Below are 15206 nucleotides of genomic sequence, written 5' to 3'. Positions count from 1 at the left end.
ACTTACTTTATCTACATAGACATGACCTCTATCAGCAATGTTATTTACCGTAAGAATAGATGGATCAGCTGTATTGAATGTTACAGTCGTTCGATACACCACAAATCCATAGGGCTAAAAATTTTGGAAAACAACCAATATTTAACAACAGAAAAATATAAATATAAAATAATTTTATGATAAATATTATATATTTTAATAATGAATATTATATATAGTCAAACCTCACTAACTTTCGCCTTGATTTCGTTAATTATTCGATAGCTTAAAAAATGCCCTTTCAAATTCCCAATACACTAGAGACTGTGAAAATAATCGCTAAAAGATAATATTAGGGGGACCAGAAAGTAATTCGGTTTTGGCATAATAAATATTCGTAAGTCTTAAAAAACCAATGAATTTTTTTCGATCCATTTTGATTAATTTTCGATCTGGCATTGAAAGATTGTTGCTAACGAGTGTGAATACATTATTCATAAAAAAACAAAATTTTGATAACAAATATCCACTTATTTTGATGCAAATTAATACAAAATAATGAAAAAAGTATGAAAAATGCATTTAAAAAAAATTCTGTGTTAAAGAGTTAAACGGGTTATACTACCCTATAATTAAGCTTCAAAAAAAAAAAGGAAAAATGTATTGATTTCATAATCAGAATATATAAAAATCACATATCTATATAAAAAAGACAATATTATAAAGAAACATTTTATTTGCAGAAATTCAGCTTCAATCACAAAAATTTGACTTTTTTTTTTACAAATTTTGCTATTTAAAACTAAAAAACATGCTATTATGAGCAAAGTCTTAAAATAAAGTAGTAATAGTTATTAAAATAAAGACATTATTGTATTGCAAATAAAAAAAAAGGCTTATTTCATAAAAGTTTTCATGAAATAAAATTTTATATTTTTACAATATAAATAAAAAAATTTCATAAGCAAATATTTTTTTCTCTTTTTTTTTAGTTAACACTTTTTAAAATTTATCACTGAAAAACATTTCTAAATTTTAAAATAAATTGATTTTTCAATTAAGTAAAGATAAGTTTGAGTGTTTACAAGCGTTCTTGGAAGTCAAAATATAGCTACATAAGTTTTTAATTAATATAAAACAACTATATTTAAGTATTAAAAAGTGTATCATCACTTACATGATAAAGCTGTTCAAATGAAAGAGGAGTGGGGGAAAATATCGATTCAGTATTCGTAGAGATGTAATCCCACAATGATATTGACTGCAAAATTAGAAACAAGAGTCTACTCTATCAACTGAGTATTTAAAATGTATGCAAAAAATTTTTATCACTGTACAACATAGATAATTAAAAAATAATTAAAGTGAGAAAAAAATCTCAGAAAGATTACATACTTTAGTCAATTTAATGGGCCCACTTTTCATTTTAGGAGCTGGTTTAGGAAGTGGACCAGGTGGAAGAGGCAAAAACTGTAAACGAAATATGCTGTCAATTAGTTAGAATAAGAACAAATAAAACAGAATATTTATTAGTAGTTAAATCATGTGTTATGATCCATTACATTTAGTGAATGAAAAAAGGGGTATAAGAAATGTAGGTACTATTTTGCTCCTAGTGGTGAGAAGAAAATATTGCCAATTTATTAAGAACAACAGTGGTGCTTAATTGTTGCAATAGGTATTACTGGTATGATACATTCTGTAGTAATATATACAAAATATACTAATATAAGTACTGGGGTTATAAATTTTTAATGCTCCCCATTAATAAAAAATAAAAATAAAAACTTATAATACATAGTACTAAAATCTAAGAAGGCTGAAGTCATAAACTGATGTAAATATGAACGGTTAGTTACAAGAAATATTGTAGGTTCAGAAGATAAATGCTTATTTTCTATTCATACTTTTTTTCGCTTTAGTCCTCTAATAACTACACTGCATTAAAATAAATATATAATATTTTATTTGGTATTATTCAATAAACAGTACGCGAAATTTATTTGTAACTAATAAGATCATATTTATTTACTGTTAAAACTATATAATTAGCTTCATGGAAAACTTTTAACTTCATATTTTGCGCTCATAACATTTTTATAATAGCTATATTTGTTTGTACTAAAAACTTTTAAAGAAATCTATTTTGTCGTAAATAATTGCCCTTAGCATACTACAATATTAAAAAGAAAATTAACTAGCTATCATTAGATACTGCATTTTGAAAAACAATAAAGCTGATATACAAGTACTGATAAAAGGAAACTGTTGCTACTTGATATAACGACTCTTATAAGTCCAAGCTAAAATTAACATAATCAAATGAGGTCACTATATCGTGAAAATAAAAAACTTTGCTCATAATTCATAAATACTAGGCTTGATTTTAGAAAAACATGCTATACATTGAAAAGAATTAGGAAATTGATAGAATAATAGACATTAACACAGTTTTTTTTTTTTTTGCGTCAATAAAGTGCAAGCATTAATATAGTACATTAAAAGTTAAACACACATTTAATTTTTTTCAAATGACATTCTTTAATATTCTGCATTATTTTTAGAAAGTTATTCAGTCAGCACTTTTTTTAGATTTTGAAATTTTCCCTCGCCTTGTTCTCCTGCTTTCAGAATTACATCATGATTTTTAATTATTGTAAACAGAAAACTTTCTAGGATTTTAAATATTTTAAGTAATCTGTGGTTTTTATGTTATTCTTTTATTTACTTCCTACAAAATTTTTAATTTCTATTCAAAGCATATAGCGTTAATCTGTTTACGAGCAACCATTTTTGGTAAAAACCATCATATGTCTAACAGAGAACTGTTAGTCTAAGCAAAAATATTACACAAAGGAACCCCTAAGCTAAGAATAGGTGGTCCCATCTCTTTTTCTTCATTCATAAAAAATCTAAAATGTTTCCCGTTTATTGAGTGGGTAACGCCTGTTCCCGTCATCAATAAACAGTTAGTTTTAATAATTGTTTTAAATCGTCTGCCGATATAATAACTGCAACTCCAGCTGGTTGCTAGGCAACCAAACGACTTTTTCTTATTATTAATGTTTTTGTTTATCGTTCGTCTGTGTATGTCTGTGGAAATAAAAGAATGTAAAAGCTAACATAATGTATCCAATCCTCAAATTTATATCATATATCGTCTAATGTATCCAATCGTCAAATTTATATCATATATCGTCTAATGTATCCAATCGTCAAATTTATATCATATATCGTCTAATGTATCCAATCGTCAAATTTATATCATATATCGTCTAATGTATCCAATCGTCAAATTTATATCATATATCGTCTAATGTATCCAATCGTCAAATTTATATCATATATCGTCTAATGTATCCAATCGTCAAATTTATATCATATATCGTCTAATGTATCCAATCGTCAAATTTATATCATATATCGTCTAATGTATCCAATCGTCAAATTTATATCATATATCGTCTAATGTATCCAATCGTCAAATTTATATCATATATCGTCTAATGTNCCAAAAAATTTCAGAAGGTGATATCACACAACTAATACATTTTCTCGCCGAAGAAGTGGAAGGGGCCCTTACAACAAGCAAGATTAAAGGTCTTATGTCTTCCGATTACTCCTTAAAATCCACATTAGAAAACTTCAATGTAAATTCCAAGCCAATTACTAAAAATACGAAACCTTCACCATTCTGTCCCTTTTGCGAAACTGCCGGACATTGGCCTCAACAGTGCAACTCTGTGACAGATATAGACACACGAATACAGAAATTAAAAACTACGAATAGATGTTTTTTGTGCACTGGACGAGGGCACACAAAACAGAGCTGTCCTCGTAAGGAAAAGGCTTGTTGTGTGAAATGCAAGAAAAAGCATCATGTTTCAATTTGTAAGAACAGTGTTGATCACCCAGGTACAACGTCTACTCACAAGATCGATATTACAACACCGAACACTGTGCATTTGCAAACTGCTAGAGGTTTTATAACAGGCCCGACTGGTGCTACAAGATTGACTGGTTGTCTTCTAGATGGAGGTAGCCAGTCTAGTTTCATTCATAATGATCTTGTTGATAGTTTGAAATTAGAAGTTATTTCTACAAAACCCCTGGAAGTGCATGGATTTGAATCTATAGCAAATGTTTCCTATATGAGACGAAAAGTAAAGTTTAAACTATCGAGCATTTGGAATCAGTCTTCAGTCAATATTGAAGCATTTGAAAGTTCCAATGAATACACGTCACATCCATCTGCTCCACCTGCTGTTTCAAGCCAGGCATTCCAGAAAAGAATGAAACTGGCTGACCCGTACGATAATTTACAAAATCTGCCTATACAAGTTTTGATTGGTGCTGATTTCTACTGGCAAGTATTGAATCCTAAAGCTCCGGTTATGCTGTCAGAATCACTTGCATTGGTTCCGTCACATTTCGGGTGGATTCTAAGTGGACCTCGATCATGCACAACTATATCCAATGTAGCTACTGTAAACTACCTCAACTCATTCACTCAACAAGAACCTATCAATGAAAGTGTACGTTGCTTATGGGACTTGGAAACAGTTGGGATTACCATTTCCCAGGATAGAGAAATGTCTGAACATGATTCGACTGTTTTGAAGAACTTTCGTGACTCATTAAAATTAGTTGATAATCGTAGGGTCGTATCATTACCTTGGAAAGCTCTGGTCTCAACGTTACCAACAAACAAAACTACTGCTGAGAACAGATTTCAATAACTTAAAAAAAGACTGACATCAAATGAATCTTTGAAAACACAATACGAAAAATGCATGTTGAATTACATTGATCTAGGACATGTTGAAGTTTGCCCATCTGCAGATGACACTGAAAACACCGTGTACTATCTGCCACATCAGGCAGTGAAAAAGAAGCAGCAAGATTATATAAAGTGGAGAATCGTCTTTGACGCCTCATCACATGCTCCAGACATGCTATCATTAAACGACTCTTGAGAAGTTGGTCCCAATCTTCTACCTGAGACTGTTGGTTGTCTTCTACGATTTCAACTGCATAAATTTGCCCTAACCTGTGATGGTAAACAAGCTTTCCTACAGTTGGTTTTGCATCCAAAGGACAGAGTTGCAACGAGATTCTTCTGGTACAAAAAAAAGAGAGTCTCTTTTAAAACAGCTGCATTTACAGATGAAGTAACAACATACAGATTCACTCGCTTACCATTCGGATTGTCTTGCAGCCCTTTTCTGTCGTGTGCACTACGCGAGAACTAGCCTCTAACCATATAAATGACTTCCCTACTTCTGCAGCACTCTTAGATAAGCACCTATATATGGATGATTTTGTGGTTAGTCTAGAAACTGAATCACAAATAATGGTATTACAAAAGGAAATCAAAGATTTGATGTTACTCATAAAACTACCGATGGAAAAATGGGCTACTAACTCTTTGAAGCTTCAACACTTACTGGAAACTAACAAAGAAAATTTCAAGACCGAAACTACAGTTTTAGGCCTTGGATGGAACACGAAAACTGATACTTTGAGCAACACTTTCAAGACTTCAATCTGTGCTTCTCCAGATAAGCCACTTACTAAGAAGTGGTTACTCCGCTGTCTTGCAAGTTTATACGATCCCTTAGAACTGTGTACACCATTCACGATAATTGGAAAGATACTCCTTCAAGATACTTGGATTCTTGGAATCGATTGGGATGAAATTTTGCCGACAAACTTGGCTACTGTGTGGCATACAGTTACAACCCAGTTCGATGCCATTTTCTCAAAAGAAATTCCTCGTTACATAGGAGTTTCATCGCTTGATTCCCTTAATATTCATATTTTCTGTGATGCATCTGAGCGAGCATATGGTGTAGTTTTGTACATAGCTACCTCTCATAATAATCAATCAAGTATCCATTTAGTATGCAACTGCAATAGACTTGCACCTATAAAGAAAGTTAGTCTTCCACGATTAGAGCTTTTAGCAGCTGTGATTGGTACCAAACTGCTGGAATATTTTTACAATGAAACTGGATTGTCACCATCTACAGCCACATTATGGAGCGACTCTGAAGTAACCCTTGGTTGGATTCGGGGTAATCCCAACAGGTGTAAAACCTTTGTGTGCAACAGGGTAACAGAAATCATTTCATACACTGACCCTTCAGAGTGGCGGCATTGCTCGGGACAAGACAATCCAGCGAACAAACTATCAAGAGGCGTTCCTCCATCTACACTGAAAGACCTCAACATCTGGTGGAACGGGCCCACTTGGCAGACTGAACCCACAGAAAGCTAGCCAGATTCGAAAACAGATTACTCTCATAATTTGGAGGTAAAGAAAAATAAAGAAATTCAAACATTTCATGTTACTGCTTTTCAACCCATCATCGACGCAAAAGACTGCAGCTCCTACTTCAGACTGCTACGTGTTACTGTATGAATTCTACGTTTTAATTCGAACTGTAGATCTCAAGTCAAGAAAGTCGGAGAACTAGACACTGCAGAAATATATGATGCTAGAAATTACTGGATACAAATAGTTCAGAAAGAGTCATTTCCGTTAGAATACGAAGCTTTATCAACATCCAAGTCACTACCAAAAAATTAAAAGATTACAAAATTCAACCCATTATTTAAAAATAAATTAATACGTATTGGTGGCAGATTACAGTTTACGAGTTTATCAGAGTCCCAAAAACATCCAATTTTGTTGGACGGATCTCATCATTTCACAAGTCTGATGCAGTGTTGCTAGAACTTAAGATTAAAAAGTAGCGAATGTGAGCTTCAAAAGTAGCGGATTCGAACATTTTGTAGCCCAAGAAAACTACGTTATATATATATATATATATTCTACTANTAGTTATGTTTATTTTGGTTACCTCCTGTTTTATTTATTTCAATTAAGATTTGAATTTATGTTTGGATATATATATATATATTCATTCTACTAAATTAAAAAAATAAGTTAAATTTCAATGCTGTAGTTGTAGTTCATTTATGATTGGCGACGGCTGGGAAACATCCGATGATCCAAAGACATGCCATCACAATTTTGATCCCCTGCAAAGGTCATGGCACCCACCGCTTCAGTAGCCCGACGACCTGCACGCGAAGTCGAGCACTTTACGGTAGAACAGTTTAACGAGGACCCATACCACACGACCTCGGTCCCTAAGCAGACTGATCCACGAGGTCACCCACCCGCACACTGACCGCAGCCAGTGATGTTTTATTTATTTTTTTACAACCGTCGTTGAACAGCCGACCCAATTTTTTGGGTTTACGGCTACTAATGTTCAACTCCGTAGCCTTGTACTTTTGATTCCAATCCAGAAGACAAGGGAACTCCTGGATCAAGTATTGGGAGAAATTTTGCCATCGTGGAGGACTTTTTGATGGAACTAACCTGCATTTGCGTTACATGGAGAGGAAGACCACGAGAACTCTCACGGTTAGCCTCACGGCAAGGGGACTCAAACCCATGATCCGTCTACCACTGAGGATATTTCCCGTCAGCTCTGTGATCGGTGCAAGCAGGATGCGGAATTCGTATCGACCAGCCATCGCCGGGATCGAACCCCGGTTCACCTCAGTGGAAGGCGAACACTCTCTCCCCTGAGCCATCGCGGCTCAACCAGTGATGTTTGACTTCAATGATCTGCTGGGAACCGTGTCTTAACGATCAGTCCACTGAGGGACTTAAATTTCGATGAGCTGCGTTCATAATTTCGCCAAATTCAACATTTCGTTTTAGCTCAGATTACAGGTCACGCGATTTTTCCAGATAATAAGCGATTAATAATGGTTGGAGTTAAAGCTTTTTCCCCCCATCATGCTAGCCGTGCATTTTTCCATATATATCTTTGCGTTTTCACGAGTCTATGATTTGAAGCATAGATATGGAGATATTCTGGACTCCGCGCGGCAAAACAAAACAAGAATCCAAAACTAAAGCTGATGCGTTTTCAGAAATAAAAGAAAATATTTTTAAAAAAGATAAAGAAACTGCAGACTTTACAGAATCTCTCATTTTATAATAGGAAAGAAAAAATTTTTTTTTATAAAAGTATTTCTGTGAGATAAGTAGCACATTCTAGTAGCAGCATGAAATTCTCTAAGTTGCGCATTTTTAAGATTAATAGCTTTTGAAAAATGATGAGTAGCCCAAAAAGTAGCGGATAGCCCAAATTCGATTTTGTGTAGCGGGGAGTTTTAAAAGTACCCCAATCCGCTACTTGTAGCCCAATCTGGCAACACTGGTCTGATGATACGTCAAATACATATCAAAATGCATCACCTAGGTGTCAGAATAATGCTTTCAGAACTACGCTCAAACTTTTGGATTCTACGAGGCCGCCAAGCTATCAAACAAGTGATTTACAAATGCCTACCATGCAAGATGTTATGAGCAATTCGCTGCACTCAAATTGAAGCTCCTCTACCAGCTGATAGAATAAATCCAGTTACACCATTTTTCACCACAGGAATAGATTTTGCTGGCCCCGTACATGTTCGCACTTTGAATCCTTCAGACACAGCTTACTTTGTACTGTTTACCTGTGCAACGACCAGAGCCATACATCTCGAACTTGTGTCAGATCTTTCGACAGACAAGTTTCTGTTAGCATTGCAGCGATTTGTGAGTCGTAGAGGACTACCACATACCATCTATAGTGATAATGCTGTTACATTCCACGCTGCAAATAAGGAGCTAATACTTCTATGGAACACTCTTACATCTACTAAAGTGCAACAGTTTTACGCTCATAATGGCATAATTTGGAAGGTCATCGTACCCAGAGCGGCTTGGTGGGGAGGTTGGTGGGAGCGCCTAATCGGATTAGTGAAAAACTGTCTTCGTAAATCTCTTAGTCGGGCACTATTGGATAAAGAAAATTTATCAACTGTACTAGTAGGGATAGAAGCCGCCCTTAACAGCAGACCCATTGTATGTGAAGAGGGAGATGAAGACAATACGGAAGCCTTGACACCGGCAAATTTCCTAATGGGTAGAAAATTAACATCCATAGCCACAAATCTGAATAACAATCCAAGAATTACGAAACTCTTCAAACAACAACAAGACGTGTTGAATATATTTTGGAAAAGATGGTCCAAAGAATATCTGCTGCAACTTCGCTCTTATCACCAAGTTCGCAATATTCATAAATCCTTCAACATCCGTGCAGGATATCTTGTGATACTACAAGAAGACGTCAGACCCAGACACATGTGGAAGAAAGCACGAATTACCAATCTAATTAAGGGACGTGATGGGGAAATTCGAACATGCGTGTTAAGAGTGAATGGAAAGACTATAACTCGACCTATACAGCTGGTCATCCCTCTTGAGGTTGACCAGGGTGGGGAGGATGTTCCGTCATCAATAAACAGTTAGTTTTAATAATTGTTTTAAATCGTCTGCCGATATAATAACTGCAACTCCAGCTGGTTGCTAGGCAACCAAACGACTTTTTCTTATTATTAATGTTTTGTTTATCGTTCGTCTCTGTATGTCTGTGGAAATAAAAGAATGTAAAAGCTAACANAATTTTTTTCCTTGCTGTTCTGAAAAAGAGAATTATATTTGTTTTTGCTGATTACTACTTACAAAGGTATAGTAATTGAACATAATTACCTTATGCCACCCATCCAATTGTAGGAATGTATCGAAAATAGCTCCTCTTTCCAAAGTGAATTGTCCTCCATAAAGCATTGGAGTCGAAGCACGTTCATATTTCGCCTTGCGAACAGATTTTTTCCAGGCAATCGTATCAATAGATTTTGAATCTAATGGAATAGGTATCATTGTCCAGTCCAGAAGTGCTAGCGAACCTAATGTAACATTTTGGAAAATACCCTGTAAAAAATAATGCTATTGTTTACAAAAATGAGGTCTTAAAATCCATCTTTTCTGTTCTGTTTTGTGTGTGTGGGTTTAATCTTAAGTCTATTTCTTAACCTCTTGCACTATTTCTAATTTTTTTAAAAAGATTTTTTGATTTAAGGTTTTATAATTTCTTTCCTTACGTATAAAATATAAATACAATAATACTTTAAAATAAATAGAAATCATTATTTACTAAAATCTGGTCATCCTAGATTGATTGATTTACTCTTATAAATTACATAGAAAAGAACACACATTTAATAATTAATGTTAAAATACAATTTTTTTGGTACAATTAGTTTTAGTTTTGCACATTTGTGTAGAATGTATTAAGCAACCTTAAATTGCTAAAATGAAATACTAAGCATTGGATTTTAGTTTTATTTATTTATTTATTTTTAAAAAAATTTGTAGCAGAATTGCTCTTCTGTTCCTGTGACTTGTTTATGTTAAGCTTGTCATCGCTCTAGAAATTGCCCTTTAGTATATTTGATTTAACGATTCTATAAAAGTGCTGTGATTTTCTTCAGAAACAGTGACTGCTTCAGCTACATGCTAGTTCGGTAAAATAAATAGTAATTAGTTATACTTTAATCTGTTTTAAAAGTATTGTGATACTATTTATAGAAAAACTTATAAAGTATTAATTGAGGGTTGATAAATTTCAAATAATAAATACAGAAACTAAGTAAATAATAATTTACCTTTTGGTCATGGATACCAGAACCAGCACAAACTCTGCCTTGATTTTCAACTAAAATATCAATTGTTTGTCCTTTGAAAGCTCTGACTGGAATACTGAAAACTTTCTGTTCTCGACTCAAAATACCTTGTAAGACCTACCAACACATATTTAATGTATTATCTTCTATAACATTAAAATAAATCAAACTGTTTTTATTAAAAGTAAATTAATATCTCAAAAATATTTTGAAATTGCCTGCAATAAAAATTTTATTTAGATCTTTTCAAATCTTAAAAACTATCTCAAGACAAACTTTAAATTGATATCACTATCCTTTAGGATGTACTTAACAAGCATACGTGTCTCGTAATTAAATAATTTAGTACACATACAGTTAAGGGTGCTTTGATAAAATCGCTATATAAGACACCAGTATGCTTAATGATGTAGCAAAAGATATTGCTGGTATTTTGCTTATATATAGGAGGTGTGGTAATAGGTTTATTATCGCCTTTCATTACCTATAGGTTTATTACCGCATAAGTACTAATAGTTTTCATTTAGATTATTGAACCAAATACATAAACAAAATATTAAACAACACAAAATCAATAAAATTAATTTGGTTCCTTTCTGTTTTTATGGGCATCATAGTATTTAATATTGGGGATATTCCAGTATAGGATCTTGATGGTGCCAACTGCCATCGCCAAGATTCCGCTGTCAACTTCTTGTTCATGTAATAAATTAAAAGAATATATATAGTGTCTTTCACGTAATGGATATAAATTTTATTATCTCAGTGATATTGTTCTATTCTCTTGCATACCACAACCCCGTACTCACCAAAATTTGGCACCTACATTTCAGCACAGGATTCCACACAGATTTTTGTCAAGTATGTATTGAAATAATGAACAGTGCCATAAAAATATTAATCAAATAAAAATTAACATAAAAAAATCCAAAAGCTTTGATGACATACTCTTGTCTAGCTATTTTTTTAAATTTTAAATTCCAAGTATTGAATTTTTCAGACACTTACTTTATCTACATAGACATGACCTCTATCAGCAATGTTATTTACCGTAAGAATAGATGGATCAGCTGTATTGAATGTTACAGTCGTTCGATACACCACAAATCCATAGGGCTAAAAATTTAGGAAAATAACCAATATTTAACAACAACAATATATATATATATATATAATAATTTTATCATAAATATTATATATTTTAATAATAAATATTATATACAGTCAAACCTCGCTGACTTTCACTTTGATTTCGTGAATTTTTCGATAGCTTAAAAAATGGCCTTTCAAATTCCCAATACACAATACTGTGAAAATAATATCCAAAAGATAATATTTGGGGGGCCAGAAAGTAATTCAGTTTTGGCGCAATAAATATTCGTAAGCCTTAAAAAACCAATTAATTCTTTTCGATCCATTTTGATTAATTTTCGATCCGGCATTGAAAGGTTGTTGCTAACGACGGTGAATACATTCATTAAAAACAAAATTTTGATAACAAATATCAAATGCACCAAAACAACATTACTTTCCGGTCCCCTAAAGGATAGAAGATGGTCTGGAAGACTTCACTCTTAACTTAGAAAAAGACACTAGTGTTTTCTGCTATATTTCATAATTATAAATAACTAAAATTCTAAATATAACATTTTCCACTTATTTTGATGTAAATTAATACAAAATAAAGAAAAAAGTATGAAAAATGCATTTAATAAAAATTCTGTGTGAAAGAATTAAACCGGTTACTCTACCCTATAATTAAGCTCCAAAAAAAGAGGAAAATGTATTGATTTCATAATCAGAATAAATGAAAATCACATATCTACATAAAAAAGACAATATTATAAAGAAACATTTTATTTGCAGAAATTCGGCCTCAATCACAGAAATTAGACTTTTTTTTTACAAATTTTGCTATTTAAAACTAAATAACATGTTATTATGAACGAAGTCTTAAAATAAAGTAGTAATAGTTAGTAAAACAAAGGTATTATTGTATTGCGAATAAAAAAAAGGCTTATTTCATAAAAGTTTTCATGAAATAAAATTTTATATTTTTATAATATAAATAAAAAAATTTCATAGACAAATATTTTTTTCATTTTTTTTTTTCAGTTAACACTTTTTAAAATTTATCACTGAAAAAGATTTCTAAATTTTAAAATAAATTGATTTTTTAATTAAATAAAAATAGGTTTGGGTGTTTACAAGTGTTCTTGGATGTCAAAATATAGCTACATAAGTTTTTAAATAATATAAAACAACAATATTTAAGTATTAAAAAGTGTATCAACACTTACATGATAAAGCTGTTCAAATGAAAGAGGAGTGGGGGAAAATACCGATTCAGTATTCATAGAGATGTAATCCCACAATGATATTGACTGCAAAATTAGAAAAAAAAAGTTTACTTTATCAACTGAGTATTTAAAATGCATGCAAAAAATTTGTTATCCCAGTTCAAAATTGATAATTGTAACATAATTAAAGTGAAAAAAAACTCTCAGAAAGATTACATACTTTTGTCAATTTAATAGGCCCACTTTTCATTTTAGGAGCTGGTTTAGGAAGTGGACCAGGTGGAAGTGGCAAAAACTGTAAACGAAATATGCTTTTAATTAGAATAAGAACAAATAAAACAGAATATTTATTAGCAGTTAAATCATGTGTTATGAACTATTACATTTAGTGAATGAAAAAAGGGGTATTAAAAATGTAGGTACTATTTTACTCCTAGTGGCGAGAAGAAAATATTGCCAATTTATTATGGACATCAGAGATGCTTAATTGTTGTAACAGGTATTACTGGTATGATACATTCTGTAGTAATATATACAAAATATACCCCGCCGGCCGAAGTTTGTGACTGATGCACATTAAAATTCTGTCGAGTCACAAAGTCCTCCATGTTCCCATAACAAATCAATACCTCTGAAGGTACTGGATTGGAGACCACTGATCATTCTCTGATTCAGGTAAAAAATTACGATCTGTGGATGGATGTAAGAATGGGTATGTCTTATAAATAGGTGAGACGTATGATGTGGCAGAAGTCGAATTCTTGGCCATAGATGACGCCACTGAAGAACAAGAATCGCACACTCTGCCTTAAGCTTGCTCGGTTTCACCAAGCAGGCTTGCCCATGTGGCAAGTGGCATTAGAACCAACCAACCAACCACAAAAAATATTGATATAAGTACTGTGGTTATAAATTTCTGATGCTCCCCATTAATAAAAAAAATAAACTTAAAATACATAGTACTAAAATCTACAAAGGCTGAAGTCATAGATTGATGCAAATATGAACGGTTAGTTACAAGAAATATTGTAGGTTCAGGAGATAAATGCTTATTTTCTATTCATACTTTTTTTCTCTTTAGTCCTCTATAATTAGACTGCATTTAAATAAATATATAATATTTTATTTGGTATTATTCAATAAACATAACGCAAAATTGATTTGTAACTAATACTATCATATTTATTTACTGTTAAAACTACATAATTAGCTTCATGGAAAGCTTTTAACTTCATATTTTGCCTTCATAAATTTTTATAATAGTTATATTTGTTTGCACTAAAAACTGTTGAATAAATCTATTTTGTTGTAAAAAATTGTTCTTAATATACTGCAATATTAAAAAGAAAATTAACTAGCTAATCATTAGATACTGCATTTTGAAAAACAATAAAGCTGATATACAAGTACTGATATAAGGAAACTGTCGATGCTCAATATAACGATGTCGATGCTCTTATAAGTCCAAACTAATATTAACATAATGAAATAAGGTCACTATATCGTGAAAATCCAAATTTTTGCTTATAATTCATAAATATTACACTTGTTCATAGAAAAACATGAATTAGGAAATTGATAGAATAATTGACATTAATACAGTTTTTTTACGTCAATAAAGTGCAAGAATTAATATAATACATTAAAAGTTAAACACACATTTAATTTTTTTCAAATGACATTCTTTAATATTCTGCATTATTTTTAGAAAGTTATTCAGTCAGCACTTTTTCTAGATTTTGAAATTTTCCCTCACCTTGTTCTCCTGCTTTCAGAATTGCATCATGATTTTTAATTATTGTAAACAGCTTTCTAGGATTTTAAATATTTTAAGTAATCTGTGGTTTTTATGTAAATAATTCTTCTATCTACTTCCTACAAAATTTTTATTTTCTATTCAAAACATATAGCGTTAATCTGTTTACGAGCAAACCTTTTTGGTAAAAACCATCATATGTCCCACAGAGAACTGTTAGTCTAAGCAAAAATAATACACCCAGGAATCCCTAAGTTAAGAATAGGTGGTCCTATCTCTTTTTCTTCATTCATAAAAAATCTAAAATATTTCACGTTTATTGAGTGTGTAACGACTAAAGAAAAAATGATTTGAATAATTGCCTCCAGAAATTTGTTACCCATTGACTTACTGTCGATGGAAAAATTTTATTTTTCAAAGGGAGAAAATGTGTAACACCTGTTTATGGAGTAATTTTTCAAGAATTTTTGTGTATAGGTCGTTATAATGGAAAAGTTGCTGTAATGGAGTCGTACTAAAGTGCGTTGACTGTATAAAATAGTCCAAAATTATAATGTAGTAGTACATAAAAA

General features: G+C 32.0%; 1 protein-coding gene across 3 annotated transcripts in view; it reads right to left on the bottom strand.

The window, feature by feature from the left end:
- LOC107437645 (beta-galactosidase) overlaps nt 1-15206 on the bottom strand; it is a 33153-nt gene that overhangs the window by 5610 nt on the left and 12337 nt on the right. For 2 of the 3 annotated variants that reach the window (XM_043049937.2, XM_043049939.2), the window contains 5 exons: nt 13099-13173; nt 12879-12962; nt 11587-11694; nt 10561-10695; nt 9605-9826 (listed from right to left, as the gene is read on the bottom strand). In XM_043049937.2, the coding sequence (XP_042905871.1) occupies nt 9605-9826; nt 10561-10695; nt 11587-11694; nt 12879-12962; nt 13099-13173 (624 nt within the window). The remainder of the gene's footprint in view (nt 1-9604; nt 9827-10560; nt 10696-11586; nt 11695-12878; nt 12963-13098; nt 13174-15206) is intronic. The other variant, XM_043049938.2, reaches the window with a different exon arrangement.

Source organism: Parasteatoda tepidariorum, chromosome 9, assembly GCF_043381705.1.
Source record: "Parasteatoda tepidariorum isolate YZ-2023 chromosome 9, CAS_Ptep_4.0, whole genome shotgun sequence".
In the NCBI taxonomy this organism is placed as follows: Eukaryota; Metazoa; Arthropoda; class Arachnida; order Araneae; family Theridiidae; genus Parasteatoda; species Parasteatoda tepidariorum.
This window is presented reverse-complemented; position numbering and strand designations above follow the sequence as displayed.